Here is a 27,252-nt window from a genome sequence, read left to right as displayed (position 1 = left end):
GTATGGTCCGATTTGCCGCTACTGAAGGCATCCATTGAGCAAATATAAAATATGCGAATATGCAAATATCCCCCGATCGTATACTGTGGACTGTGACTGACATGACTTAGCGTCAACTGACCGAATACCTCGCCCTGCGTCTTCTCAGAGAGCGTCGATGCCGGTCTGCCGACTCCCCGGCCGCCTCCGTTCTCCACCAATGCGACGGGCATCCCTCTCGACTTCAGCGACATGACCTCTGAGATCGGCGCCGGCTTCGCCATCGTCCCGCTACTGGCCGTTATTGAGAACGTGGCCATCGCCAAGGCTTTCTGTGAGTGGACGTAACGTGGTGATGGAGGCTGGGCTTGGTTACTCGTCTGTAAGGGAAAATGTCACTGATCTGTGTGAGACGAGGATCCAAAACTGTTGCCTCAAACCACAACTTTTATTGGCAGTGGCGATGATAATTAGCCCCCACCCCCTTGGAAACAGGCTATTTTTGAACAGTGATTTTGAGCATATTTAACCCTCGCCGGACCTATTGGTTTTCTACATACGCGCCGGCCGAGGGGGGGGGGGGCGGGTACGACCCCCCCTCGCCGTTTCGCCCCTGGTGGAGCTAGCGCGTCGCGGAAAAAACGAGCGTGTGCGCCGTTACGAGACGCAGAGATTGGTACCCGATTTTAAGGTCCTAGGTCAACCGGTGACCTCTGAGAGGTCAGGTCAAGTGCCCCAGGGTACGGTTCAGTTTTTGGTGAATAACTTCGCAAAAAACGGCCGCAGAGCGCCGATTTTGGCAGCATCGTGTTCGTCTCGCTCAGGCGCGTCGAATGATATACTTTTTGTCCGGGTCAGGTCAACTTGGGGTGTTGACCTCAGGTCAAGGTCAGGTCAGCACCCCCAGGTCACGAAGTTGGTCGAAAGAGGTCATGTCGCATATCATTCGATTCGGCAGGCCTTCCTGAGTCCATTGGTGCCTTTCCCGACTCGCTAGCTCAATTTGATCAAGAGTTATTAACGAAAAACTAATTTGACCTTGATGACGTCATAAATGACGTCACGCAAGGTCAACATTGCAAAAGTGACGCATCTAACCTTGCAAGGAGTGCATCAAATCACGATTCTGTGTGCTTGAGATAGTTGGAGATCGTTCCCGGCGCCAGAATAGCAGTTTGAATTTTTCCCCATTGACTTATAATGGTGAGGTCACGAAAATGACCTGACCTCATATGACCTTTAGGAAAAATCCGAGATATACAAGTTGTGGGACTCATAATGGATACTAGATCCTGCAAGTTTCATTTCCCTGTGACATCTCCTCTGGCAGTGAGGGCGTTGCGAAGTTGCGACATCTGAAGACCGTGCAGAGGTTCACTTATGACGTCATAGGTCAGTGACCTGACCTGACCCAAAAATGCGGTTGGTGTCAAAAGATCCGGCTTGGATCAAAGGTCAGGTATGCCAAGTTTCAGCTCTCTATCGCCAGCGTGTTCGGAGCTATCGCGAAAAAAACCTATGGGGGGGGGCGGCCCCCCCCCCCCCCTCGGCCGGCGAGGGTTAAATTAAAAGCGACAATAAACAGCGCTAAGCCGTCAGGGTAATCGCTTTATATAATGCTCTAGTATCCACTGCCCATTTCACCTAGCGAAGCAAACTATCGCACAATGCAGAGCAAACGTTAACCTCTGACGATCGGCCTCGTTTTCAGCCGAGGGTAAGCGTCTGGACACCACCCAGGAGATGATCGCTCTCGGCCTGAGTAACATCTGCGGATCATTCTTCTCGGCCATGCCAGTGACGGGATCGTTCAGCAGGACGGCCGTCAACTACAGCTCCGGAGTCAGGACGCCGTTTGGAGGAGTGTTCACAGGTCAGTGAAACAGGAAGGGAGACAGGAAGTTACAGATCAGGGACCTATAGCAGATATAGATAAATAGCAGACAGACAACTTTAGCTCAGGAGTCAGGACTCCGTTTGGGGGAGTTTTCATAGGTCAGTGAGGCAGGTAAGCAGGTGAGAAAGCAGTCGGACAGTGAGGCAAACAGGCAGGCAGAGATTCAGATCAGTTTGCTACCTCACTTGTCAGTTACAAAGACTTTACTTTTGCCTGGGAATTCGAACTGCGGCTTATCAAAAGGAATATGTCGCCTAATGTTAAGCAAATTCATTTAAATACCACACAAGAGAAATAACTACTGAAAAATCGGCAAAGCAAAATTGCTCGCACCAAAGGGCTCGATGTTTCAACTGTTAACCGTAACGGCAGGTCTTTCCACTGCGGATAATAATCTCAGTTGGTCGTACCCTATACCGACTTACCCAACTTTGATTGGACAATGGAGTGTTTATATGCCTCATGTGACACAAAGCTTTGGTCAATAGGCTTTTGATGTTCAATCTCAACATCTGGAATGGAATGTGAATTGAGTACCTGGGTATATCGTCAAAACAATATACTTAAGACCTTGGCCGGGCTGCTGCATCAAGGCGACAGCCAAACATCTGAACAATCTCAGCTGGCCTCTGGATCGTTTATCGTTTTACCGGAAGCTTTTGAGACCTGACTCACCTGAGTAGGTAATGACTAATGAGCAATGCTCGCGTACCCAGCTTGGCGTGCTGGAACTATTCCTCCGAGCTATTGCTTGGCGACAGGCTGCATTAAAATGTGACACGGTGCGTAAAAAGTGTCAGGCCATTGACAACGACCGCCATTTTCGTGGACTTCCCAACACTTTGTTGCCTCGTCGCGATCGGTCTATTTCGTTGTTGTTTGGTTGATTTATGTAGTACTAAAAAACTTTATTTTAGAAAAGCCCAACAATTTACGATGGATTTCAGTATTCTTCTTCACACCGGATCCCAGTTTATGAAGGGATTTGGCTGGATGCCTTCTTCCCATATAAGTATAAAACCAGATCAATGCCATTCCAAGAAAACAAATAACTCGTGGTCTTATTTAGAATTACATAGGTATGTAACCTCTCGTCATCCTTCACTTCGTCCTATGGTAAGACCACATACAAACCACATGCAACATGGTTTGTGGCAAGTACTACGAATAGTGAATACGCATCTGAGCGTTACACGACTTCCTACTACATAGTAATTTGGAAAACGCTCGTGTCAAACAACTGTGGTAAGCCCACGGCACCACTGTCTCCGGCCCAGCCGTGCGGACCAAATCGCCACACCTGTGACCGTATGATTCAGCGGTCACACGCGTGGAGTTATCGGTCACTGGACCGCACCACGTGCTGACCACAGATAACCTTGTGCTGCCCCGCACGCGACAAACCGTTCCGGTCAACACTGCCGGAAGTCGAGAGGCAACGCGACGCTGCCATTATGTTAAACACACTGCGTGAGCACTTGGGAACACATTGCCGGCATTGCTTCCGGGTAGTAAATCAGTCAGCTCGGGTAATACATGAATTAGACGAGATTTGTAGGCGTTATCAAGTCACCAAACTATGTGATTCTGCCAAGGTAACGGTAAACGACCCACTAACCTCGCCTAAGAATGCAGTAACAAGAAAACATAAATAATGAGATGAAATTTACCTAAGATATTAGCCATTACTTATCATTAGAGGTCATCACTCGAGGTCATCACTCGACTGAAACGGCTATGATTGACACTATAAACTTTCTTTCATCTGCAATGGAAAATGGTCATGTCTCCACTTTGATAGCAGCCGACACATCTCGTGCCTTTGATAGTATAGAACATGTAACACTGTTAGATAAATTAGGTTGGTACGGTGTAGACAAACATTGGTTCGAGGACTGGCTGAGGAACAGGACTCAGAGCATTCAGGGTAGCCGCGCCGGGACACTGCCAGTGACGCACGGTGTAATACAGGGCTCACTAATCGGCCCAAAGCTGTATTTACTATTTACTAACGATCTGACGGCTCATTTACCTTTTGGCAAGCAGGTGACATACGCAGATGACGTACAGTTTTTAGATTGCGACTCAGTTGAAAATTTAGCATGTCTCAAAGAGCGCGTTGAAGGCACACTTGATGTGGCACTTCTTTGGTTTACGCAAAACCGGCTTAAAGTAAATCCAAGCAAAACTGAACTTTTGATAGTCAAACCAAAGAAGAAGAACTGTACTTCCTTTAGCATAAGATTTGGCGATGCAGATCTAAGTCCTTCACCATTTGCAAAAATCCTCGGTTTATTTGTTGACTCTGAATTATCATGGGAAAAACAAGTATCTCAGGTTGTTCGCCGCTGTTTCTTCGTTCTCGTTGGTCTCTCTAAGATAAGACACAGGTTGCCCTTTGAAACAAAAAAGTTACTGATCGAGGCACTCGTGTTTCCCCATCTGCATTACTGCTTAACGGTATGGGGCAGCTGTTCTGTTACTCTCCGCCAGCGAGTGCAAAAGGCTATAAATTTTGGAGCCCGTATAGTTACTGGCTTGTCCCGGCGTGAGCACGTCACTCCCGCCCTGGAGTCGTTGGGGTGGCGGCGTCTTGACGGTATGTTAGAGGAGAGGGACGCGGCCATGCTGCGCAGGCTGATGTCGTCCGGGGCGCCTCCGGCGTTGGCCGATCTAGTGCGCAGTCGCTCTGAGGTGTCAGTCAGGGCCACTCGCGGTGTGTGCGCTGGTCAATTGAAGCTCCCTAGAGTAAGGACCGAGCGTGGAAAACGTACTTTTCCGTACAGAGCCGTGTCTGTTTGGAATGCTGGGTGCATGAATCGTCTGTGACTCGTGTACACGTTTGATGAGCGCTATTTTAGGACATATTTTTAGATAGTTTATGTGTTCGTCTTTTTTACAACTTGTATTGACGAGAGGGCAGAAAAGCCATGTTTTATGGAGCTCTTAATAAACCTGACTATGACTATGACTATGACTATGACTATGACATTAAGTGTAATCAAAGCACACTGCAAAACAATAGATTCATTTATTACTTGAATATGATTTATAATGGAACACCGGCACTTTTCTTAATTTCGCCTTATCGTACAACAGACATGCCCGAATCGTTGGTTTGAAATATTGTGTTTCGCATGCCAATCTTGACATGAAGGACCCTGTGTCTGATCCTTTTGCCAGGACCCGTGTCTGACCGTTTTGTCTTTCCCGCAGGACTTCTGGTGATCTGCGCTCTGCAGTTCCTGACACCCTACTTCAGCTACATTCCCAAGGCTGCCCTGTCTGCCATCATCATCGCCGCTGTCATCTACATGATTGAGCTCAGCGTGGCGCGGCCAATGTGGCGCAGCAGAAGTGAGTCAACGGGGAAGGGAATGGGGTAACACACGGTAGAAGTGAGTAAAGAGGGAAAGAGAAGGGATAATGCACAGCAGAAAAAAAAGTAAACAGGGAAAGGGTATAACATGACAGCAGTGAGTAAAGGGGAAGGAGAAAGGGCAAAACAGCAAATTTGCGCTGGAAGGGAAGAGCCGAGGGAACACACGATAAGAGCAAGGACGGTGACGAGGGAGGGAATAGCACGCAGCAACAGCGAGCATTTCCACCGGAGTGAAGAGATTGGCAATGTGAGGGTGAGAAAAACAATAAAGGTACTGAATAAATTGGTCTATAGGTAATAAGTTTCTTGCCTCCTAAACCAGTCAACTGGGTTCAATTCGTGGGCGACGCGCGGAGCCTCGTTGCTTCCTGGTCAGTTCCAAACAGCGTGAGAGTTCCGGTTAGCACTTGATCCGCGGGCTATGGCGTCCAAACCACAATTGACCAGCTAACAGCACCATTACGGTGCTGCGGGAAGGGAGCCAGGGGAGGGTTACACGCTAGGTATAACGAGCATATGCCGGGGGAAGGAGTAACACGCAGTACAGTCTGATAAAGGGCTTATACGCAGACCGGTAAGCGTACTAGTTATTCGACCGATGACGATGTGCAAGATTGGCACGTTTATGTCCGTGACACGACCTTGACAGTAAGAAAGTGATATAACACGAAACTAGCACGGCTCGAAATGAATGTTGGAATATTTAATGGCGCAAGGAGGTAGTAGCGATGGGTGCATAGCCCTTTAACTGATTTGTGTTCAGATAAATGGACTCGAGAGTAGTCGTGACCTTGCATGTATAGTGGTAACTAGTAGACATTAACATCTAGAAAATAGTATTTTCTTCTGTTTGCACGTTTTTTTCGATTCTTGGCAAAGGTTTTGAAGAAAACGTGATCATAATAGCTCGTCAATAATTGAAAATAATGAAGCTTTTCAAGCACTTAGCTATAAGAATGCCTGTTGCATTTCTTACACCACTCACCACCCCGCTGACAAACGGCTCCATTTCACAGAGGTGGACCTGCTGCCATTCCTGGCCACCTTCTTCACCGGCGTCTTCTGGGGCCTCGAGTACGGCATCGGCATCGGCACGGCCATCAGCCTGGGCATGATCCTCTTCAAGGCCGCCCGTCCCAAGGTCGTCATCCAGAGCCGGGTCGTGGTGAGTAGTGTCTTCAGAGTTCGGCGGCGAAACCGTGCCAATGCACTGCAGGTTTACCCCTAATGCAACCGATTAAATACTCGGAAGACTTATTTTAAAGTTGATCGTTATTAGCATTCAAGAGCTCGTTATGTAATAAAATTAAGAGTGGTTAGCTGTGGTGTTGCGACCAAGCAATCTTTTAATGTTACATATTTTAATCCAGCTCGTCATAACCAGGGCTGCGGAGTCGATGGATTTTCGGCGACTCCGACTCCGACTCCGACTCCGGCTTTCAAAAACCAGCTCCGACTCCGACTCCGACTCCGGGCAGAATTGTCGACTCCGACCGACTCCAACTCCCGACTCCGACTCCGCAGAAGTAGCAGGGCTGCGGAGTCGACAGATTTTCGGTGACTCCGACTCCGACTCCGGCTCGGGTTTCTAAAATCGACTCCGACTCCGACTCCGACTCCGGTCACAACTGTCGACTCCGACCGACTCCGACTCCGACTCCGACTCCGCAGCCCTGGTCATAACCAATGATTATCGTTCCGAATCTGGCACAAAATTTCTGACTTCTCCTTCTCTCCGCAGCCCAACACCTCCCAGGAGTACATCTACGTATACCCGGACTCTGGCCTGACCTACCCGGCCGCCGAGCACGTGCGAGCCGTGGTCACCGATGCTGCCATTCTGCACGGCCGAGGCACTGAGCCTGTGGTTGTCGACTGCAGTCACATCCGCTATTCGGACTTCACTTCGGCTGAGGTAGGTGGCGCTAGAGAATGTGTAGGAGTGTAGGTGGCGATAGTGTGGGTACCGGTGGAGGTGGATGCACGAATTTGCACGTTGCAGGTGGCTCAGGGTACAATGGCTGCACCTCTTGCGTAATTTGTTACCAAATATGAAATATAAATGCCTTAGAAGAGACAATAAAAATAAGAAATGGGAGATGAACGAAGACATGGGCAGTGGCCAGTGGGCACCTGCATATTTATACCTAAATTATAGGCCTAATAGGTATAAGCGACAGACAACTTGCACTGGCATGCGCCGAGATGACTGCAGGAGTAAAATGCATTTCGAGAGAAACTAAGGAGGAGGGGGATAAAACATATTTCCACAATCAGCATGCACATTTCTTCAGCTCTGTGTAGTAAGCTAATTGGGTACGTCACCGGTGAAGAGCCGGCATCCGTCTTCAGGTTACTTCGTCCTCCGTTCTTCAAATTTATGTTCCGTAAAGCCAATGCCATTTTCGTACCTCCCTCTGTGTCTTTCTTACACTGAAAGTTCCATGAATAGAGCTCGTAGTTGCAACTATGCACTGTCCACAAATCACTATCCTCCATCACTCAACGACACAGCAAACACGAACTCTCCTCTTCACTCACCAGTCGCTGCGCCCGACTGCCCGGCTGCCATGCCGGTTGCCAAAGCCCGAGGGCATAGTCTCGCTCTCGGCAGAAATTCGAGTGGCCACATGAGCCTCGCGCCATCTTGGCGGTCATTGGCTGAAACTCGACCCCCGGCTGTTGACACCCGATCGCCTCGAGCATGGACTTGTCTGACTGCTGGCGACCTGAGGGCTGTTCACGGGCCCTGTGTGCGGTCGGACCGCACACAGCCTCGAAGCTCCGCCCACTGCGTCCCTACGTCAGCCTTCCGTCACCGCACACAGCGATCGCTGTGGCCGGTCGGGACTGGCCACAGCGGACCGTCCACCGCACGCAGCCGTGACGTCAGAACCGCCTACCCATCCCCTACCCCCACGGCTGCTGGACGCACCGCACACACCGCACGCAGCAGCGTGCGGTGCCCGTGAACACCCCTCAGGGCCTGTAGTCGGAAGGGGGGGACGGCGGGGCAGAGCACGGGACAGGGAAAATCGTAACCGTCTTCCGTTTCAAGCATAGGCGACGGAACGGGGAGGGCACCGGGGCACCGTGCCCCCCTTTGATTTTGGCATTTTAACATTAGCTCTGTGGGCGTTGCATGGAAAGAATGGGACCAGAAGTCGGCAGTGTCCCCCCCCCCCACCCCCCTAATTGAGGGTGTTCCGCCGCTACTGGTTTCAACACTGATCTACTGTTGTTTTTTTTTTTTGTTATTGAACCAGCTCTTTTCCCAATCCAACCCCACCACTATGAGACAGTTTTATGACCCGAAACTCCTATTTCCAGAGTATGAACGAGCTGTTTGTCCCCGGACTATTCCCGCCCAGTCAGGTGTCTGACCCAGAACTCCTGTTCTCAGTGTATGACAAGCCGTTTGTCCAGGTGTCTGACCCGAAACTCCTGTTCTCAGTGTATGAACCAGCCGTTTGCCCAGGTGTCTGACTCACAACTCCCGTTCTCAGTGTATGAACCAGCTGGTGAAGGAGTTCCACGAGCGGGATCAGATGCTGGTGTTCGCTGCGATGAAGGGCAGTATTCTGCGCTGCTGGAACGGCGCTGGACACGGCGACGCGCGCGTTACCGTGGCAACCGTGGCGGACGCCGAGCGACTCGTCGCAGGTAAATATAACAGCGGCTGATAGATACGATACCGGCTAAATCGGTACATATAAATATACAATATGATAAGATTTTGTGTACAACGGGGGGGGGGGGGGCAGAAGGAACGCTTGCAACCAGCACCAGCATTCAGAAAGGAAGAATAATATCATCTCAAGTAGGTATAACGTTTGCAAAGAAGTCTATGTACATTGTCCGCACTACTTACCTTCTGTGTTGACCTGATGTTTATTCCTATTTCAGAGAGGACACAAGCGTCAACAGTGAAGGTGGAAGTAAGCTCATGAGCTGGGTGCCGATCGCCACTGGATCCATATCTGCTGACTAAATCAGCAGACAAGGTGCTCGCTGTCGGCAACTATGCAACATCAGCTGCACACTGATATAAAGCGCAATTCACACACTGTCTAGTGGTGCTACGCGGAGACTCAGAGCGAACGTGTGAGCGAATGAATGTGAAATGTTGTGAACCGCGCAACTCGACAGCATTTTCGTGCCAGATGTGTGCTTTGAACGGTTCAGTCAGAGAGTTCTAAGGCGCCTGAGTTGGCCTCGCCTGTCATGTGTTGTGTTCCTCCACGGGCGTCCTGTGGTTGCTTTTGGGAGTGGCGTGTATTTGAGGACGGTTTTATGAATGTTTTGTTGTGAAAACTACCAGCAGGATGCTAATGTCTGGTGGATTATGTAAAGTGTCGCCATCATGGCGCTGGCCATTTATAACGATAGGCCAGTTGGAAAGGCTTCGTTGGTCTGACAGTGTGTGTACCTATATTGTAACAATATTTTGAGATAGCCGAGATCAGGAAAGGTTAAGATAAGCGGGCGCGTAGCATTGTTTTCGTCTATGTAGTAATCAGGTTGTCAGTATTGATAATGTGGTCTAATCCTCACAGCCGATTCCAACTTCATGAGCAGATCTCAGGCTGTAATTATCGTAACTTTAATGCCCTAATTTTGTAACATTTTATTGGCAGAAGTGCGTTAAAATCCCATCAGTTTTCAATTAGGAACAGCATTGATGAGATTCTATTTCCATGTTCTTTTTTGCCCGAACAATGTCTTTAATAGGCTCGATCAATGTGTCGCGGCCACGCGCCGGCCTGTGCTCGACGGGACGCCGCGCCGCGCGGCGCCCGACTCTCCTCTGGTGGAGCGGACTGTAGACACTCCTTTCTGGGGCTAATCAGACCGGCGGGTCCACGGCATTTGGGTGAAATAAAACTCGTGCCACCCTATTCAACACAAGTAGGCGAAGGGCTTTAGGCAGATCGATCGGATATGAAGGTTGGCCACAATTCAGCAGCCAGGAGCCACGGCAATTCAGCGTGACACAGGTGAGAGATAGAAGTCACAATTCAAGCGACAAGGAGGCCCACAATTCAGCAGACCAGGAAGGGTAAAATGGGAAGGTTAAGTGAGTAGAGATAGAAGTCACAATTCAAGCGACAAGGAGGCCCACAATTCAGCAGACCAGGAAGGGTAAAATGGGAAGGTTTAAGTGAGTAGAGATAGAAGTCACAATTCAAGCGACAAGGAGGCCCACAATTCAGCAGACCAGGAAAGGTAGAGGAGTGAAGGTAAGGTAACTTGTGTAGAATGAAGAGTTGCGCACGCGCCGCACACGCCCGATTCTAACTCCGCCCGCTCACTGCTGCTCAAGCTGTGTCTCGTTGCTTCTGCACTTCCCGACACAGCACTGAAGAGGTATTTCTATATTGCGGTGTCCAACGAACGGTGCGACGGCTACGACAGGACAGAGGCACGTCCGCACGCTGCGGAGGCCAGAACAGAACAGGGCGAGAAACATGTTTACATCAGTTTAAATATGGCGAGAAATGGGGTCACGAAGAATAGCACAGATGAGGAGCTGAAAGAATCCGGAAACTAGGGAGAAGAAAAACATGACCACGGCGGTCCCAAAATAGCCGCACCTGGCCGGTCCGCGCGCCTACCTGGGACGGGGACGCCGGCGTGAACAATGCATTCCACGCCGGGGACGTCGAAAACAGGGGCCGGACTCGGCCCTCCCAAGCGGCGGCGGAAGGGTCAGGCGGACCGGGCCCGGTCAGGCCGGGCCCGGGTGGCCGGCGCGCTCGCGCCCGGCCGGTCCCGGCGGTCTGCCTCGCCGGCGACGGGCTACAGCCGGCGAATACACATGCATACATACATGCGGCGGTCACACAATGTTTGTATTTAATGTTGTTGAAGATAGAAAGTTCATCATATTTTGTAAATTGTACACATTTTACGAATCAATAATAGAAACACGATTTCGCTGCGGCATGAAGTGTTGCTGTGAGAGATTTATAATTCATCGTCATGCCATACTATCTTTTCTCTTATGGGCAGCAGTTGTAACAAGCCAGATATTTGCCCTATGTTTGACATAACTAATGATTCGTAGTTAGTGTGAATATGAACAACGTAGAAACCTTTAGAGCTCAAAATGAGTGCATTTGCATTGTATATTTATCGAATAAAAGAGGTTCGTTTTAACTCTTCTTTCTTCCGCATTATTTCATTATTTCTCACTCAGTGTGCTAGTACTGCTTTACTTAGTGGCTAAAAGGTGAAGCATTCGAAGATAGCTGGGCTGCGACTAGCAGCTTCAGGGTTATTCTGGCACCAGTAAGGTGTGAGCAATGATCATATGGAAACTCAGACACGACGGGTCACACGTTTGTTTACTAATCACTCACATACATACATGAGATAAAGTCATTTCTCACCCAATATGTGTTCACACAGCCCCACAAGAAACTGCGCACGCTCCTTCCCTAATGCTCCTCACGTTGGTCCAGGCGTCGCTGCGGCTCCATTTATGCCATTTGCGTCGGCACCATTTTGACCGGGTGTGGCTATGTCTTGTAGCTCCAACGAGACAGGTGAGACTCCTGAAAGGATCCCATAAAGAATAGGGCGATTAGCACAACTTGCGGACTTAGCAATGAGACCTTTAGTGAGTAGCTACAGCTGGTCATACTGCGAACTAATTGGGTTGTGACTTGTGAGTCTGTTAGTCTGGCAGCTAATTAGAATTTCACAAATCACAATCATGCATCATGCTATCTTCAGTACCAAAGCGTCCGTGCTACCGTTAGAAAGAAGCATACACATGCACAAAAAACAATGCCTCAAACCTTGGTCTAGAAATACCTACCTGCGTGAGATATCTTATCTACGTGTTAGGGCTCGGTATAATAGTTAAGGCATTTCGAGTTACGAATGATATCCAAAGTTTTGTGCAATAGTATCTTCCCGTCTCTACCGAGCTCGCTCCTCACCCCACTGGTCGATCAGCTGGGCGGCGGCAGCCTCTGATTGGCTGACCAGGAACGCCGCGGGGTCTGTACCGCTCCAGATGGCCAGTACTGACGGCTTTATTTCCAGAAGCACCAGCGGCCTGCCGCCGTCACGCTGAAGGGATTTGGCCGCCGCGGCCAGGCCCTGTGATACGGGAAGGAGGGAAGAGTAAGGCAGTAGGCACTGGGTCTTGTCAAGAAAATACATTTAAAGCATTAATAATTTTAGTTGACGGACCTCAGACTTATTTTAAGGTAATATTGACCTTCTGATTTATAATTTTATGTGCATTAACTTTGAAGCTTTCGAGAGAAAGCCAACTGGCAACTGCGGATGTTTTATTTATATTTCCCACCACTGAGCACTGAGTGAGGTGAGCAGTATTACACATCAGATTAAATGACGGACAGGTACCGTAAAGTGGGGCTATTTGAAACGGATTTTACGGTTTTTGGCCTCTCTCTTTAAGACGGTTCATATTTCTTATAGCATGTAAATTGCAAAAATGTAGTGCTCCGTAAGCTCTTTCATATAGGTGCATTTTGGTTCAGCTAGTAATAATGATTAAGGATATCTTTTTAGTTAAAGCCTGTCTCAAATAGCCCCATAGGGTGGGGCTATTTGAGACAGTTTTAGTTACGAAGAAATTGGAGAAAATCGGTCACGCTCGAGATAATTTTTTAAATGCCATGCGATTGGAAATTAAATTTTGATCATTCTGGCAAAAATTGTTTTTGCAGAGACAGTTATATTTCCTTTATATTCAATTTTTTCCTTTTTCGTAGGATGCTTCATTTCGGTAGGTTATAAAATTGCATCACTATATGCTAAGGCTATCATAATATGATGTTACCCTAAACTTTCAAATTTGCAGAATGATCATCAAGGACTATTTTAAAGTCAACAACAGTAAAATTTTGAAAGAAAGTTTTTGTATATAGCCCTGGTGGCGTGAAAACAGACATACTGAAAGTCGGTGGGGCTATTTGAGACAGGCTCGCTACCTACTATGGACGTCAAACCCCTTGAGACCCCACTTTTTTGCGATAATTTTTAAATGCGTCAACTCCCGTTGACAATATTCTGACAATGTGTGTTTCAGAACCTGCCGAAACTTTTATTACTAAGGTATTTTGACGCCAAACGATTATGAAAGGTACTTCTCATTCACTCGTAATGTTGAATTTTACGGAACGTATCTGCTGTTTGGGTAGAGGCTACGCCCTCATGGGGCGGAGCCACGTAATGACGTCAGCGCTAAGCTCCACCCTACCCCTCCGGCGCTCCTTTCCCGGCGACCGGTCACTCGCGACTCTCGCTCCGTTCAGGCTTGATGGTGGGCGGTAGCTGGTAGCGGTAGCGGGCGCTGGTAGATGACATTAAGAGCAGATGGCGCTGGTGGCGGGGCTCGAGTGTGGTCGAGCGCAAGCCTCTGCCCGGGCCTGAATTGACCTTAGCATTACGAGTGAATGAGAAGTACCTTTCATAATCGTTTGGCGTCAAAATACCTTAGTAATAAAAGTTTCGGCAGGTTCTGAAACACACATTGCCAGAATATTGTCAACGAGAGTTGCCGCATTTAAAAATTATCGCAAGAAAGTGGGGTCTCAAGGGGTTTGACGTCCATAGTAATGAAGCACACCGTAATGAATCAAACGAGCTAAAAGGTTTCCCAAAACATTTAAGTGAATGGTCTGCATGATTCCTTGTTCCATTGCACATCTTCATGCGAAGAAATAACAGAAAAATGTTAAGCGGTTTTGATTTTATGATGATTTTCCTCGATCGCTGCATGCTGTATCAATTGGCCGGTTACCCTACCACATCAAGCCTACTTGCATAGGCTCACCTAACAGTACGTTCATGTGTTGTGTAATCTTCAATGGTGTTTTCTGGTCAACCAAGGTAGACATGTGTTGATTGTCGACTAAGTCAGTGACTGATGAAGCACATTTTAAGCACATATTCATCAGAATAACTAGTTTGGTCACCAGATAAAGGGTCATTATGTTACACTACGAACATGTAAATATTGCTTGCTGCTAAAAGTACCTACCATGAACCCACTGCACGTTTATGACCACGACCGATTCATCGGTGTTGCTCATGTCGAACGTTCGATGCACTTCAAGTAGATGGTGGTAAGTCTTCTCGGGTGCAATCGCGTCACCATTATCAGTAGCTATTTGGCATATCGGTTGAGGTTTGACCCGGTGGGCATCATCGGGATTCTGAGACAATGGGTTACGCAATCGGCAGTAACGTTAATAATGTATAATATTTTCATGAAAAATATGCTTAGCCTATAAGTAAAACGGTAGTATCGATAGATGCAATGCTGAAGCTGTTAAAATTTCAACTATGTTAAGCGGCAGGTAGGGGTCCTTTTCGAGCAATTTAAATTGTGCGTTTCTCTGTATTTCCTATTTTACACCAAAGTTCTATCAAAACTTTTCGAAATTTTTCAAAAAGGTTATTCAGGTCATTCACTGTTCAATTCCACATCAGCCTAAGCAAAAAAGACGAAAAAATATCAAACGGTTTTCATTTTACAGCGATTTTACTAAACAACTACCTTACTGTCTCAAATAGCCCCACTGTCTCAAATAGCCCCACTTTACGGTATACAGACTTTTTAACACGCGCAGTGGAAGGGGGGGGCGGATTTCGCCCACCCCTCCTGTTTTTCGCCAATAACTAGCGCCGCAAGCATAACATCAATGTCAAATTTCGACTACCTGTCCAGAATTGAATTGCGGATCTTCTCGTGCAAGAAGTAAGAAAATCGGTTCATAACTTTTCTAATAATAGCGGTGTAAAGTCAAACATCCTGCCGCCGCGGCGGCGCGGCGGCGCGGCGGCCGGCGCTAGCCGTTACGCGCCGCCTGAATTGTAGACTGTGCCGGGGCGGGACGGTTCCGTCTTTACATCACGCTCCTTACCACTGATTACATTAGATTCGCGTCAAATTCGGTGAGAAGACTGAGAAATGTACAGGCAATCACATGGTCAAAGAATTTTGAAAATCGGCCGGTAACAACTTGAGTTATGAGTGTGTAAACACAAAATTGTGATTGCCGCGTTTCCCGCGTCGGCCGATCCCGCCTCAGCCGGCGACATCTTACCCTTAGCAGGCTTCTAACTGCCATATTTATTGTTGGATTATCTAGAAATTCACCATACATACTCACAAATGTTTGTTCTTTCGTATAGTGAAAGATTAAAGAAAATCGGCCGGTAACTTTTTCAGTTATCGGCGTGTAAACGCAAAAAAGTCGCTAATATGGCAGATTTGACCACATTTGACCTCATTTGACCTTGAAGATATTGACCTAGGGTCATGAAATTCACACACAACAGAGTTCCTCATGGCCTTCACCTACCCTCCAAATTTCGTCTTTCTAGCTCCAGTGGGAGCTGAGATCTTAGGGGGGGCGACATCCGCCCCCCCCCCTTCCACTGGGCGTAGTACTCGCAACCCTTCCACTGCGCGTGTTAAATTGATGGTTTTGCAAGTTTCAAGCCTAACACTCAGCCTTCATCAATTATAAAACGTAAGCAAAAATTAGGAGTATAATTACAAATTCAAAACTGAAAAGGTCAGATCATTTAAACTCGCATATCGTTTTTCAGAGCCCAAAAATGAAATTAAATCTTTGTAGCACTGCTTTTGGGGGGGGGGAAGACAGTCGACGTGTAATAACAAAAAGCAGCCCACGTCTGTGTAGCTGCAGTCTCACCTTTGCCGCGGTGAAGTCGGTGAAGCGAATGTTGCGACAGTTGAGCATCACGGGCAGCGGAGCATCCTCCCGATCAGTCGCCCCATAACCTTCTCCATTTCTACGATCCACCAATTCACAGAAGCTACTGTCCTTTTTAATCACAACGTCCTCAGAATTCAGGATGAGATGGTAAGCGTCACCACAAGAGCCGTTTGTTGAACGAAGCGCAGGAGTTTCATGATCATCAGGATGATTTTCTTCTGCTACATCATCGACAAACGGTATTGTCTCATGCACACCGTTTCCGGTAATACCCGATGAGCCTCCGTTACGAATGCTTGTTCTGCGGACATCATTTCCATTTCCGAGTTCATTGCGTCTTTCATCCTTCAGTTTGCCATTGCAGTCCTCAAGATGATCAGTGGAAGGTGCCGTACTCTGTCCATTGAGTGGTGCAGCTACTTCAGGACGTTTACCGGTCACTGACATAGCCCAGGCAGCCTCGTGGATCAGCTGTCTGACATGCTCCGCTGCCGGGTAGCTCAGGCCGCAGTCGGGTAAAACCAGAAGATACGGCCGCCCGCCAGGCTGAAAGGGAAGCACACTGCTCAAACCTTATTAACAATTTTAAGTTATTCGAGATAGTCTCTTGAAATGGAATCAGTTTTTTACAGTCTGCCAAATAGCTACGGCCCTTTGCTGAAGGCATGAATGTATACTGTATTATGCATAATGCATTGTATTTGCAGTAGTTATTTACCGCACTTCCATGACACTTGCCAGAAAGCACTTTTAACACCGATAAATGAAGTATCGAGCGCCTAAATATATGTTGTATGTACATACGGCACTACCCTAGCGGTATATCTAGCTGCCGACAGATGACACTACCGTCGAGCGCCTGAATGATGCTGCACCGCATGGCACTGGCAGTAGGTATTAGCGAGTTTAGCTGCCGACAGATGACACTAGCGTCGAGCGCCTGAAAGATGCTGCACCGCATGGCACTAGCAGCATTAGCGAATAGCGAGTCTAGCTGCCGACAGATGACACTAGCGTCGAGCGCCTGAAAAGTTAAAGATGCTGCACCGCATGGCACTGTGATATTAGTACGTCTATCTGCTGTTAGATGACACTACGGTACAGCGCCTGTATGATGCTGTACCGCATAGCACAATGATATTAGTATGTCTACCTGCCGATAGAGGACACTGCTGTACAGCGCCTGTAGGTATGCTGTTCCGCGCTACACTGAGCCATAGTTGTACGATTGGTAACATGAGCTGTCGGTAGATGGCACCAGCAGCGAGCGCTTAAACGTATGTTGTACCGCAAGACAACTGGCGGAATTAGTTTTTACATTTACATGCGTCACGTAGAGGAAACATGATAAATTGAAGTATATGATGTAAAAACTCCAAACGAGGAATGGATATCTACGTTTCCCGCTGCAGCTCTCAGTGTGATGTAAAGTCGCTTTTCGCTGTGCTGTAATTATTGTTAGTCTGTAGTCGGTAGTTTTCACTGAATCAGTACCTATTCTTATCATCGTGAGTTGGTAGTTTTCTTACCGTAAGTCGGTAGCTGAGTGTGACCTTCGGTCTCGCCGCTCGGTGCAGAAGCAGCAAAAGACTGACGCCGGTTCCCAGTAAAATGCCGTACTCCAGACGCCAGAACAGACCCGCCAGAAGGGTCACAAACAGCGGAATCAAGTCCAGCTCTGCGAAACATCAGGGCTAATTAGGACTAGTTCTGCGAAATGTTAGAGGCGAAATCGCTTAGCATTAGTGGGGCACAAGTGTCAAAATGACGGCACCACTCGGTTGCAAGCTCAAGTTTATGGGTCATCAGTCGTCAGAGTTGAATGTATGCAAGGTCGACACCAATGCTCGTACTCAGTACCAACACACTAACAAGTGACTTCGGCACAGAGTGCTAACTTTCATGTCAATCAAGAAGTACTTACTTCGGCATCGCCACAGGTCCAGCACTATCTTCCAGTCGACCATGAAGAAGACGGCACAGATGATGACGGCTGAGAGTGTGGCCGTTGGGATGTATCGGAAATACGGTGTGAGCGAGCCCAGAGTTATCATGACGAATATACCTGAATGGGCGGGAAGGACAGAAGGTGAGACCTCGACTGAGTGGAGACATGAAAGGGCGATAGAGAGTTTTTGACTGTCCTTGTCAAGCAATCGAGAGCTTGATAGCCCTTTCTAATGGCTGGCATTAGACAACCCCCTGAGTTCTGTGAGGATAACATCACATGACTGATGTGTGAAAAAAGTAATTAAGAATTCAATAAAGTTTCACAATCAATCTCGGTTTTCTTAAGCGATCTAATCGGGGAGACACAAAAACCATGTTTTCTAAAACCTTTCAAAATAATGTTTCGTACACGGGGAAACAAAATCCGCAAGCCCATCACTAGATTCGATCAACGGGCAAGACGCTGACACATTCCAAGCTCTCACTCACATGTGACCACTCCAGCGATGGGGGTGGCGGCGCCCGAGGCATGGTTCAGAGCAGTGCGGGAGAACGATCCGGTCACTGTGTAGGAGGAGAAGAGGGCTCCGAGCAGGTTACACACTCCGAGAGCAATCATCTCCTGCGAGTGGTCCTGGGGACGGTTGTGCGCGGCTGCGGGTGATAAGGGAAAATCAGAAAAGTATGGGTACCGGATGATTGACACTTGATAGTAATATGACACGATCTGAATTGTCTGATTCCGTCAGGAACTGATGTTTCCCGAAGTTGATATGTTAGATAAAATTGTAATGCCTTGGAAGGAGGAAGAGATTGAAAGAAGAGATAAAACAGACCTGGCAAGATGGAGAGTCCACAACCTAATCAAGCTGCCTCTATGTAGTGACAAGCGAAACACACTAACAACTTTCACCATGGATGTGCACATAATTCTCGACCTGCCTGACTACTCGTATACTGACTAATCTCTAGCCACTGATATATGTTATATCATCACCCTTGAGTTCGCCAGCCTCATGTCACCTACCGAATGCCTTGGCGATGGCCATGCACTCGATGGTGGCGACCAGAGGCACGACCACCAGTCCAAGGCCCAGCTCGGAGGCAAGTGCAGCCACCCCGGGCCACCTGGTTGGGTCAGCGACCACTGACGCGTTTCCAGCCGAGCCAGCCACCTCAGGAGAGGTGGTGTTGCTGGCGAGGCCGTAAAAAGGTGGCAGCTGTGGAGACGGGAAGCCAGCGGCGACAGTCTCTGGAAAAATCGACAAGTAGATGGTCTTAGATACACAGCACACAGGATTGGCAGTTCAATTGATGAATTATATTTCACGTTTTTTTTTTGCAGCAAATCATGTAGCAGATTAGGAGCACAAGCGTTAGGAAATTTAACCTTGACCGATACGAAACATGCTGTCACCTTCAGTGGTATTGGGAATCCGTGCATCGATCGTAAAGGCATATGGCGTCCGTAGCATGTGTCTGTGTTATTTCAGGAATTCGAAAAATGTCACAGCGGACACTAGTATCACCTGTGGTGCTGAAGGGATGCAGCTGGTGACTTTCTAACACCAGCACCAGCACACTGGTGACCAGCACCACTACACCGTTTCTGGCAATGCTTAGCATCCATAGAGAGCCGGAGAGAAGTCGAGAACGACGACTTGGCTTCATAGAGTGTTGGTCGTGTTGTGGACGACGCTGACCCAGCATCTGATGATTACAGACATCAGCATACAGACCCACGACGATTTATTAGTTATGCAATATTGAGGAGCTGGTAAAGAGACTTTCGACAACGGCTTGCATTTAGTTTCGATTATTGTCTTACAACCAGTGTTGTTTTAAAGGGCACCCAAAGTTTTATAAGATCGTGTCATGTGTGGTCTTAATTTTTAAATTAACTATCAGGTTTACCGCGAAACATATACGCTTCATTTATAAGGCCGTTGTCGATACGATCGCACTCTCTCTCTCTCTCTCTCTCTCTCTCTCTCTCTCTCTCTCTCTCTCTCTCTCTCTCTCTCTCTCTCTCTCTCTCTCTCTCTCTCTCTCTCTCTCTCTCTCTCTCTCTCTCTCACCCTGAGGCAGAGCAAAACGACGATGCATGACACACCAAGAAGAAGGTCCCACAGATTTGTACTTTTGATATGTATAAAGACGTGTTTTAACGTAGCCGTAATTGTTTTCCCTGACGATCCCTGAAAAGGAAAGTTATTGTTATGATAAAACATTTTCTCCTAACTTTACTATACACTTTCGGTACATTTTCGCGCGTGAAAAACTGAACATCCAAATAATTTAATGCATTGCGTGAATCGAAGAGTAAAAACTAACAACTCTTAAGCCATAACAATCGCATAGCTACGGTATTTTTCATGATTTTGTCTTGAACGGTTACGGTACATACCACTGCTCAAGGAGCTTTGCCATTTTGTAAGTGGGATTTGCTAGTCCTAACGCGTCTCACCTTGAGACCAAACAGGCCCTTGAGCTGTGTGGTACAAATGGTGATAGAGGCAGCTGAAACGAATCCCGAAACGACTGGCACGGAGAAAAAGTCCACAAGAAAACCTGAGGGAAAAGCATGTTATACCATCAGGTATCATCAAACGTCAGGGCATATGAAGCACTTACCTACATAACTAAGAGCCAGATATATTGCAGCCTCCGGTTCGTACCAAACAGGAGACATCCCAGTCCCGCCCATACCTAGCCGTAGACAGCCGGCGGCGGTGACAACAGCTCCAGTGGAGAAAGCCAGCAGGACGGCCCGCTGTTGGTCCCCTCCGGTAAACTCAGCAGTTAGCAGAGACATGACGGCCGTGGGACCCACACTAACCACGTCCGTGGTGCCCAGGGCAGCGTACCAGATCCCCGTCAGCAGACAGGCGTACAGACCGAACTGCAAAGGAGGGACGGCGGTTAGCAGAGAGGCATACAAGCCGAACTGGGAGGGGGGCAGCCACAAACAATTTCGTCATTTTGAGAAGCTCCTTCGCATAAACATCAAATATCAGAATAAGGATGTTTATTGTCTACTGCATCGAAGCGAGAGTGGGAAAAATAAAAAAGTCCATGGTAGATGGACCTGCTGTAAGTAAATACTGAGAAGTCATCGACTAAGTACCAAACTAAACCAAATTTCGTCACTCTTTTCCCGCTCCTTTTTTGTACTTACGTGCGGCGGCAGTCCGGCCAGTTGCCCGTAGGCTATGCCCTGCGGCACAGCCATCAGTGCCACAGTGACCCCAGCCAGTAGGTCCCTGATTAACAGCGATACAGAGTAGGCGGGTAGCCAGGAGACGATGGGGAGTCGCCGGCCGATGGACGCTCCGTGCGCACAGCGGGCGCCGACAGACTGCGGAGAGAGGAGAGGGAGCGAGGAAAAGAGAGGGAGGGAAGAAGAGAGAGGGAGGGAGGAAGAGAGACGGAGTGAAGAAGAGAGGGAGAAAGAGAAAAAGAGGCAGAGAGAAATCGAGAGGGATAAAGTGAGAGCGAGAAGGGAAGGGGGATGGCGGGAAAGAAGAGAGTAAGTGAAAGAGAGGGAAAAAAGAGAGGAGAGAGAGAGAGAGAGAGAGAGAGAGAGAGAGAGAGAGAGAGAGAGAGAGAGAGAGAGAGAGAGAGAGAGAGAGAGAGAGGAAGAAAGGGAGAGAGGGAGGGATAGTTACAAGCATGCTAGAGTCTGAGTCTATCTCTCATCTATTTAGCTTCGTTCGGTAAGCTTCTGTATTCCTGAGATCGACTGTTGCTCTGGCGTTACGCTATGCCAATATCGATCACTTATGCCGCCACGTGTCACTTTCCGCAGGACTCGACACTACTCGACGTATAAAGCCCAGTCTGCAGTGGGTCGGGTCGGTGGGGAGCACATGACTTAACCCTCGCCCGCACATGGGGGGGGGTTGCCAACACCCCCCCCCCCCCCCCCCCAGGTAGTCTTTCTGCTCTGCACTCAACATTTTTAGAGCTAGAGGGCTGATTTTTCGTATAGCTGCACCACTATAAAGCAGTGGAGCAGCTATTTTTTTATAACCTTTCTTGATGTCCACTGAAAATTTTAAGTTTCTGTGTTTTTTTGTTTCGGAGATATGACCTTGTTTTTCAGGTCATGTCATGACCCAAATGGCCAATTCTCAACATCTTGCGTTTGTCATGGGCCTTGTGAGCTTTTGGCACCTTGATTTCGGCCTTTTTTGCCAGTCTTCCCTCCCACCTATCATGGAACATGTTGTTCGACGATGTACAGGTGTCAAGGTCAGGGTCAAGGTCAACCTAGGTCATCTAAGATAATTGCGTTTTAGGCAAGCTGAATTTACTTTTTTTTTACTGCATTTTTGGTAAAAGCTTCTCAGATCATGATTTCATGTGATATGGACCCAAAAACAATCGGTGCACACATCAGTATACACACAGACACACACAGACATACAAACACATATAATTGACCTTGACCTAACTTGACCTGAAATGACCTCAGCAGCAAAAATCTGGTCGGGTAATGTGACAAAGAGGTTCTAGCTTGCTTGGCACCAGAAAACAGCATCGTCATCGGTATATGATAAGCAGCGCACTTGATATCCAACGGTGACCCAAAACAGCAACATTTTTTAGTTTGACCTGACCTGGAAGGTCAATGACTGACCTGAGAATGTAAAACTGGGTATCATTGGATTCGTCTCTTCCCAAAGAATATTTTTGGTCTTTACCGCTAAGCTCTATCTCCAACAGGAACGAAATGGCGCGGGGGGGGTGGCAACCCCCCCCCCCCCATGTGCGTTCTAGGATGGGAAAATGGCATGTGCGGGCGAGGGTTAATCGCCTCTCCGCACTATAACTAAATTTGTTTAAAAATAGATGTGCAGGAGGGAGCGAGAGCAGCAGCAAATGAGGCGAACTTGTTACATCAGTTAGCACTATCGAGTTCAAAGGGTCATACAGCCGATATTTTCGAATTAGCATCGTGCATGTAGTTTCAGCATCATTTAGTTTCAGAATGATTTAAGCATTAAAATGTTATACCTACTTCTTTGCTTACCTTGATCCATTTCTGCACGGACATTTGTCAATTGGAAGGCGCCTGGGGACATGGATTGGTTAGATATGTGTGAGACTCGTAAAAGCAAAATAAAAGTGCATGACGAACTACGAGCCAGAAATAAGCTACTCTTATGGAGCTTATGGAGCGGACATTTTTGGAAGGCGCTCTCGGTTTATGAAGTGTGTGTATGTGTTCGTTCGCCATACAGTGTGAAGTTTTAACAATGTGTGTCGTATTTATTGTTTTTATATGTCTGACTCCGTCTATTATTGGGTTTTCGGACCTGTTGATGGTATGCAATAAATACAAATACAATACAAATACTCTGCTATGAGGTGTTGCAGTCTTTTACCGTCACATTACGAAGGGCGATAATTTCGGGCGGTGAAAATTTTCGGACTGCTGTTAATTTTAGGATGGGCCTCTGTACCTTTTTTAACTTTTTGTGCTAAGAATGTAGTTTACTTCTTATGCATAGAAACTTTTTTCTGTCCTGTTTTGTGCTCTGGTTGGTGCATAAGTCGCTTCTCGATTGCAAGGATGTATCTTTCTGGTGACGCATTACAAGACACACTGCACAGTCATGCTCCAAGCATATTCTATCAGACCTAAAAGTCGTCAATGATGCATGCATGGCAACAAAAAATGTGCCCTCTTAGCACGGCATATTTCGATGGTTATGTGCCCCTTTTTGTTAAAACACTTTATGCGTTACGTACAGGGTGTCCCAGAATTACCCGGACATTTATTTTCTGGCTAAAAGTACGATTGCGCTCGATTCTAATGATATACAAGCATTATAATTTTATAAGATATCCCTTAGCTATCGAGCTTGGGGACTGTGTGCTTTTGGTGACCGGTAACGACTCGAGTCAAGTATTATCCAGAGTCAAGTAAGAGTAGTCCTTTTCCGTTTTCAGCTTAAGCCACTAATAGGCAACCATGGTGAATCAACTCCCGTTTTCAACTTCGTAAACGGACTTTCGGCATGGTTTTTGCTGGAGAGCTTCAGCAGCTCATCTGCAAGCAGTTAGGATTGAGCAAAGCGCCATTATATCAGCTAACGAAGCCAGAGAGAGCAAGAGATAAACCTGATTGACAAGCTTGGGCTCGGCCAAAAAGGGCCATGCACCAGTTGTCAAACGGGTGGTTGCTTGTCATGGACAACAAACGTCACTGATCTAGCTAAAAACTAGCTAAACGATAGATCAGGATTATCTAAAGAACATCAGTCTACTTTCCACCACTATCTTCGCAAAATTTTGGAATTTAGGGTCCCTCGCCTGAAAAATATGCGAAAACTACGGGAAAAGCAGCGAAGATCACTACAATTCATCCCAAAAATATAACATATACAACAAAAAAATTATATTGAAGCACACTTTGTGGTCTAACGAAGGTATTCTGTCATTTGAACCGCCCGAAAAAGGCGTGTGTGAACGTCAGATGGCTACAACGCCCCAACAGCAGAGACGGCCAGGCACCCGTCGAAAATCAAATTGTGAGACATTTTGAGCCACCGTGCACTCATTGGGCTTGATATGATGGCCCAAAGACAACCGTTAGCACAGAGTACTACTGCGGTAATATTCTACCAGTAAAAAAAACTGGATGCCGTAAACCAAATGGCCATGAACGGGTTTGTTTTGGAAACCAAATCTGTTGGAAGCCAAAGGTCCCGCCATGTTCAGACATGGAGCTTCTCCACTTCAGATGTAAAAAACGCGGCAAAAGTGGTGTAGGCAGCAATTTTTGTTTTGGGGGATAAAGCCTTATGACCCGGGAACACTTTGATGTTAAGTTTATCTTATATGATCGTATTATCCTCCGGCAACAGGTCAAAGAAAACAGGCCTTCACCCAGTTTCGGGAGAGCCGTAAAACAACTGAGACCAGCAATGGCTGGCATTTTCAATCATTGTCGGCTGATCTTGTAACAAGCGTATTGCATGTGCTATTTCACAGCCACCCTAGTTGACTATATAGGACGATAAAAAGAAAAAAGCGCAATCATGTTTGCCTTATTTTATACGCTAATTAACAATGTCCGGGTAATTCTGGGACACCCTGTACGTACATTTTAGTGTTCCTATGCAATTTCTTTACAACTACATAGCCAAAAGAAAACGTTGAATGCGGCAGCATTTCTTGAATCTCTGTACTGATAATCACTGTTTTTCGTGCAGAATGTCTGTGTGCGTATTCGCGCTTGTTTACGTTCGTGTGCGTGAGTTAAAACCACTATCACAAGAAGCGATCATGACGGTGAGCCGACATCTTATAGCCCCGACGCCAAGTTCCCGCAAATCATGAAATCCCCAACCAGAACTACATAAAAACAACATATACCACATGCGGAACGCCCTGAACTGACTTACCTGTGCATCTGTGTGCCACCAAATCTGGATCCTCACCGGAGACCTGTTGGCCTCTCTCCTCAGCGCTCACGTCGACACTCCTTTCCCAATCTCCACCGTCACTCGCCGCTGACCTCAGCAGAGCCGGGACCACAGATGTGCGGTCGACACCACTCGGCAGGACAGGTGCCCCTTCTATCGCCGACTGGGTCGGTGTGACAGGGTTGTCACCACCTCGTCACGGCACCCTCCTCGGCCGTGACGCAGCTGAGTGACGTGGGTGACGGGTTTGTGACAGGTGTGGGGTACGAACGACATCGCGAACCGCTCGGTACCTGGTGCGATGGAGTTTGTCAGATGTCAAACCTACTGAGTGTTGCTCATTCCGGTCAAGATGCAAATATGTTTAGAACGCAGTAGCGGTAGTGCAGAAAGTACTGAGACTGTTTTTAAAACAAGATTGTTATGTATCATTATTTTCATTCACTAGTGTCGAGAGAGAGAGAGAGAGAGAGAGAGAGAGAGAGAGAGAGAGAGAGAGAGAGAGAGAGAGAGAGAGAGAGAGAGAAAGAGAGAGAGAGAGAGAGAGAGAGAGAGAGAGAGAGAGAGAGAGAGAGAGAGAGAGAGAGAGAGAGAGAGAGAGAGAGAGAGAGAGAGAGAGAGAGAGAGAGAGAGAGAGAGCATACCTTCTATTAAGGACTTGGTAAATGAAGTGTATGCAGCTAGCGGGTAATGTGTCTCACCTTATAATAAAGACAATACGAAACTCATGGTCGGGAAACATAAAAAACTGCTTGTGACTGCAAAGAATTATCCTTCGTGGAAATAAGGCGCCTAGAACACCCTGTTTGAGAGAGATGTTAGCACATTAGCAATCACTTCTCATTCGTTCTCTACATACACTTCGTCCTTATTATTTTTATGTTTTTTGTGTCGAAAATAAGAAACTGTTATTTATCATAGTAAAACGGATGCTTGCAGCTTCTAAAATTGAAACAAATAAAGCTAAAAATGAAAACATCCGGCCTGACCTAAGAACTTAAGCAATGGCGTAATGTTCCTCTCTAAATATAAATTGTTATAGACAAAACACATAAATATTGTAAGATGGAGTGCGAATCTCCGGTTAATTTATCCCTTCCTTCTCTCGTCAATGACCAAAACATGTTAGACGATCATAACCGAATATTCTAGGCTGACGTGAGGTTCAGGTTTGCAGCCAAAACCATGAAATCGAAAATGACTCACATCTATGTAGGATGAGAGACAACAAGGCCATGTTACGTTAGCTGCACAAAGGTCAGTGTAGCCAATAACGTGACTATTCGCCACCCCACATCGTTTCTAAATAGTTCAGAGGCCAGAGAGCTACAAAGTTTCAATAGCCCTCCTCTCAATGCGTGTTATGCATTCTTTTTTAAACCGATCCAACAATAGCTAGAACGGACTTTTCTGTGGTCACTGCGAATTCAGCCGGCCACAGACTCCAGAGACACTTGTATTGACACTTGTATGACACTTATATTGCTCCACACATAACACAACTCGATACACTCAAAACCGCAACGCCAACGCAGCACTTGTGGCGACGCGGCACGGCCACACAGCAACGCCACTTCGTCCAGATTCCGGGGAGGGGCGAGCAGAGACATTCGCCCGGGTCAGGTCACGTGCCTCATCGTCTCAGGGCGTCCGGTATGGTCATCGGCCAATGAACGGCCGCCTAGAGCACGACAGGCCACAAGACCGCTCCACATGCTAAAATGGTATCTCATCGGTCATATAACTGGATTTATCTTTAGTTAATCCCGTAACGCTTCGGCATCGTATGCTCCATGCTCATGTGTTGGCTGTTTATCGGCCAGCCGTCTCTCTCTCCCTTATATCCCATTCACCTTCTAGGCGATCGTTTTAAGAGAG

General features: G+C 47.4%; 2 protein-coding genes across 3 annotated transcripts in view; one reads left to right on the top strand and one right to left on the bottom strand.

The window, feature by feature from the left end:
• The window catches only part of LOC122384752 (sodium-independent sulfate anion transporter-like), a 39,067-nt gene extending 27,650 nt beyond the window's left edge, over window positions 1–11,417 (top strand). For both annotated transcript variants that reach the window (XM_043372461.1, XM_043372462.1), the window contains exons 8-14: window positions 149–313; window positions 1,691–1,852; window positions 5,093–5,233; window positions 6,275–6,423; window positions 7,000–7,173; window positions 8,765–8,921; window positions 9,165–11,417. In XM_043372461.1, coding sequence (XP_043228396.1) covers window positions 149–313; window positions 1,691–1,852; window positions 5,093–5,233; window positions 6,275–6,423; window positions 7,000–7,173; window positions 8,765–8,921; window positions 9,165–9,208 — 992 coding nt within the window. In that variant the 3' untranslated portion in view covers window positions 9,209–11,417. The remainder of the gene's footprint in view (window positions 1–148; window positions 314–1,690; window positions 1,853–5,092; window positions 5,234–6,274; window positions 6,424–6,999; window positions 7,174–8,764; window positions 8,922–9,164) is intronic.
• LOC122384751 (sodium-independent sulfate anion transporter-like) lies at window positions 11,369–25,694 on the bottom strand. Its single transcript, XM_043372460.1, has 14 exons — window positions 25,354–25,694; window positions 22,974–23,015; window positions 21,117–21,296; window positions 20,648–20,840; window positions 20,406–20,509; window positions 20,017–20,136; window positions 19,468–19,648; window positions 18,966–19,190; window positions 18,428–18,592; window positions 17,913–18,053; window positions 17,518–17,666; window positions 15,965–16,534; window positions 12,206–12,368; window positions 11,369–11,815 (listed from the first exon to the last, which is right to left on the bottom strand). The coding sequence occupies exons 2-14, from the start codon at window positions 22,995–22,997 to the stop codon at window positions 11,709–11,711; spliced, it is 2,322 nt and encodes a 773-aa protein (XP_043228395.1). The 5' UTR covers window positions 22,998–23,015; window positions 25,354–25,694; the 3' UTR covers window positions 11,369–11,708.
• Window positions 25,695–27,252: the final 1,558 nt, after the last annotated feature.

Source organism: Amphibalanus amphitrite, unplaced genomic scaffold (assembly GCF_019059575.1).
Source record: "Amphibalanus amphitrite isolate SeventyFive unplaced genomic scaffold, NRLGWU_Aamphi_draft 000197F_arrow, whole genome shotgun sequence".
Lineage (NCBI taxonomy): Eukaryota > Metazoa > Arthropoda > Thecostraca > Balanomorpha > Balanidae > Amphibalanus > Amphibalanus amphitrite.
The sequence above is the reverse complement of the archived record's forward strand: the minus strand, read 5'-3'. Positions and strand labels throughout refer to the sequence as shown.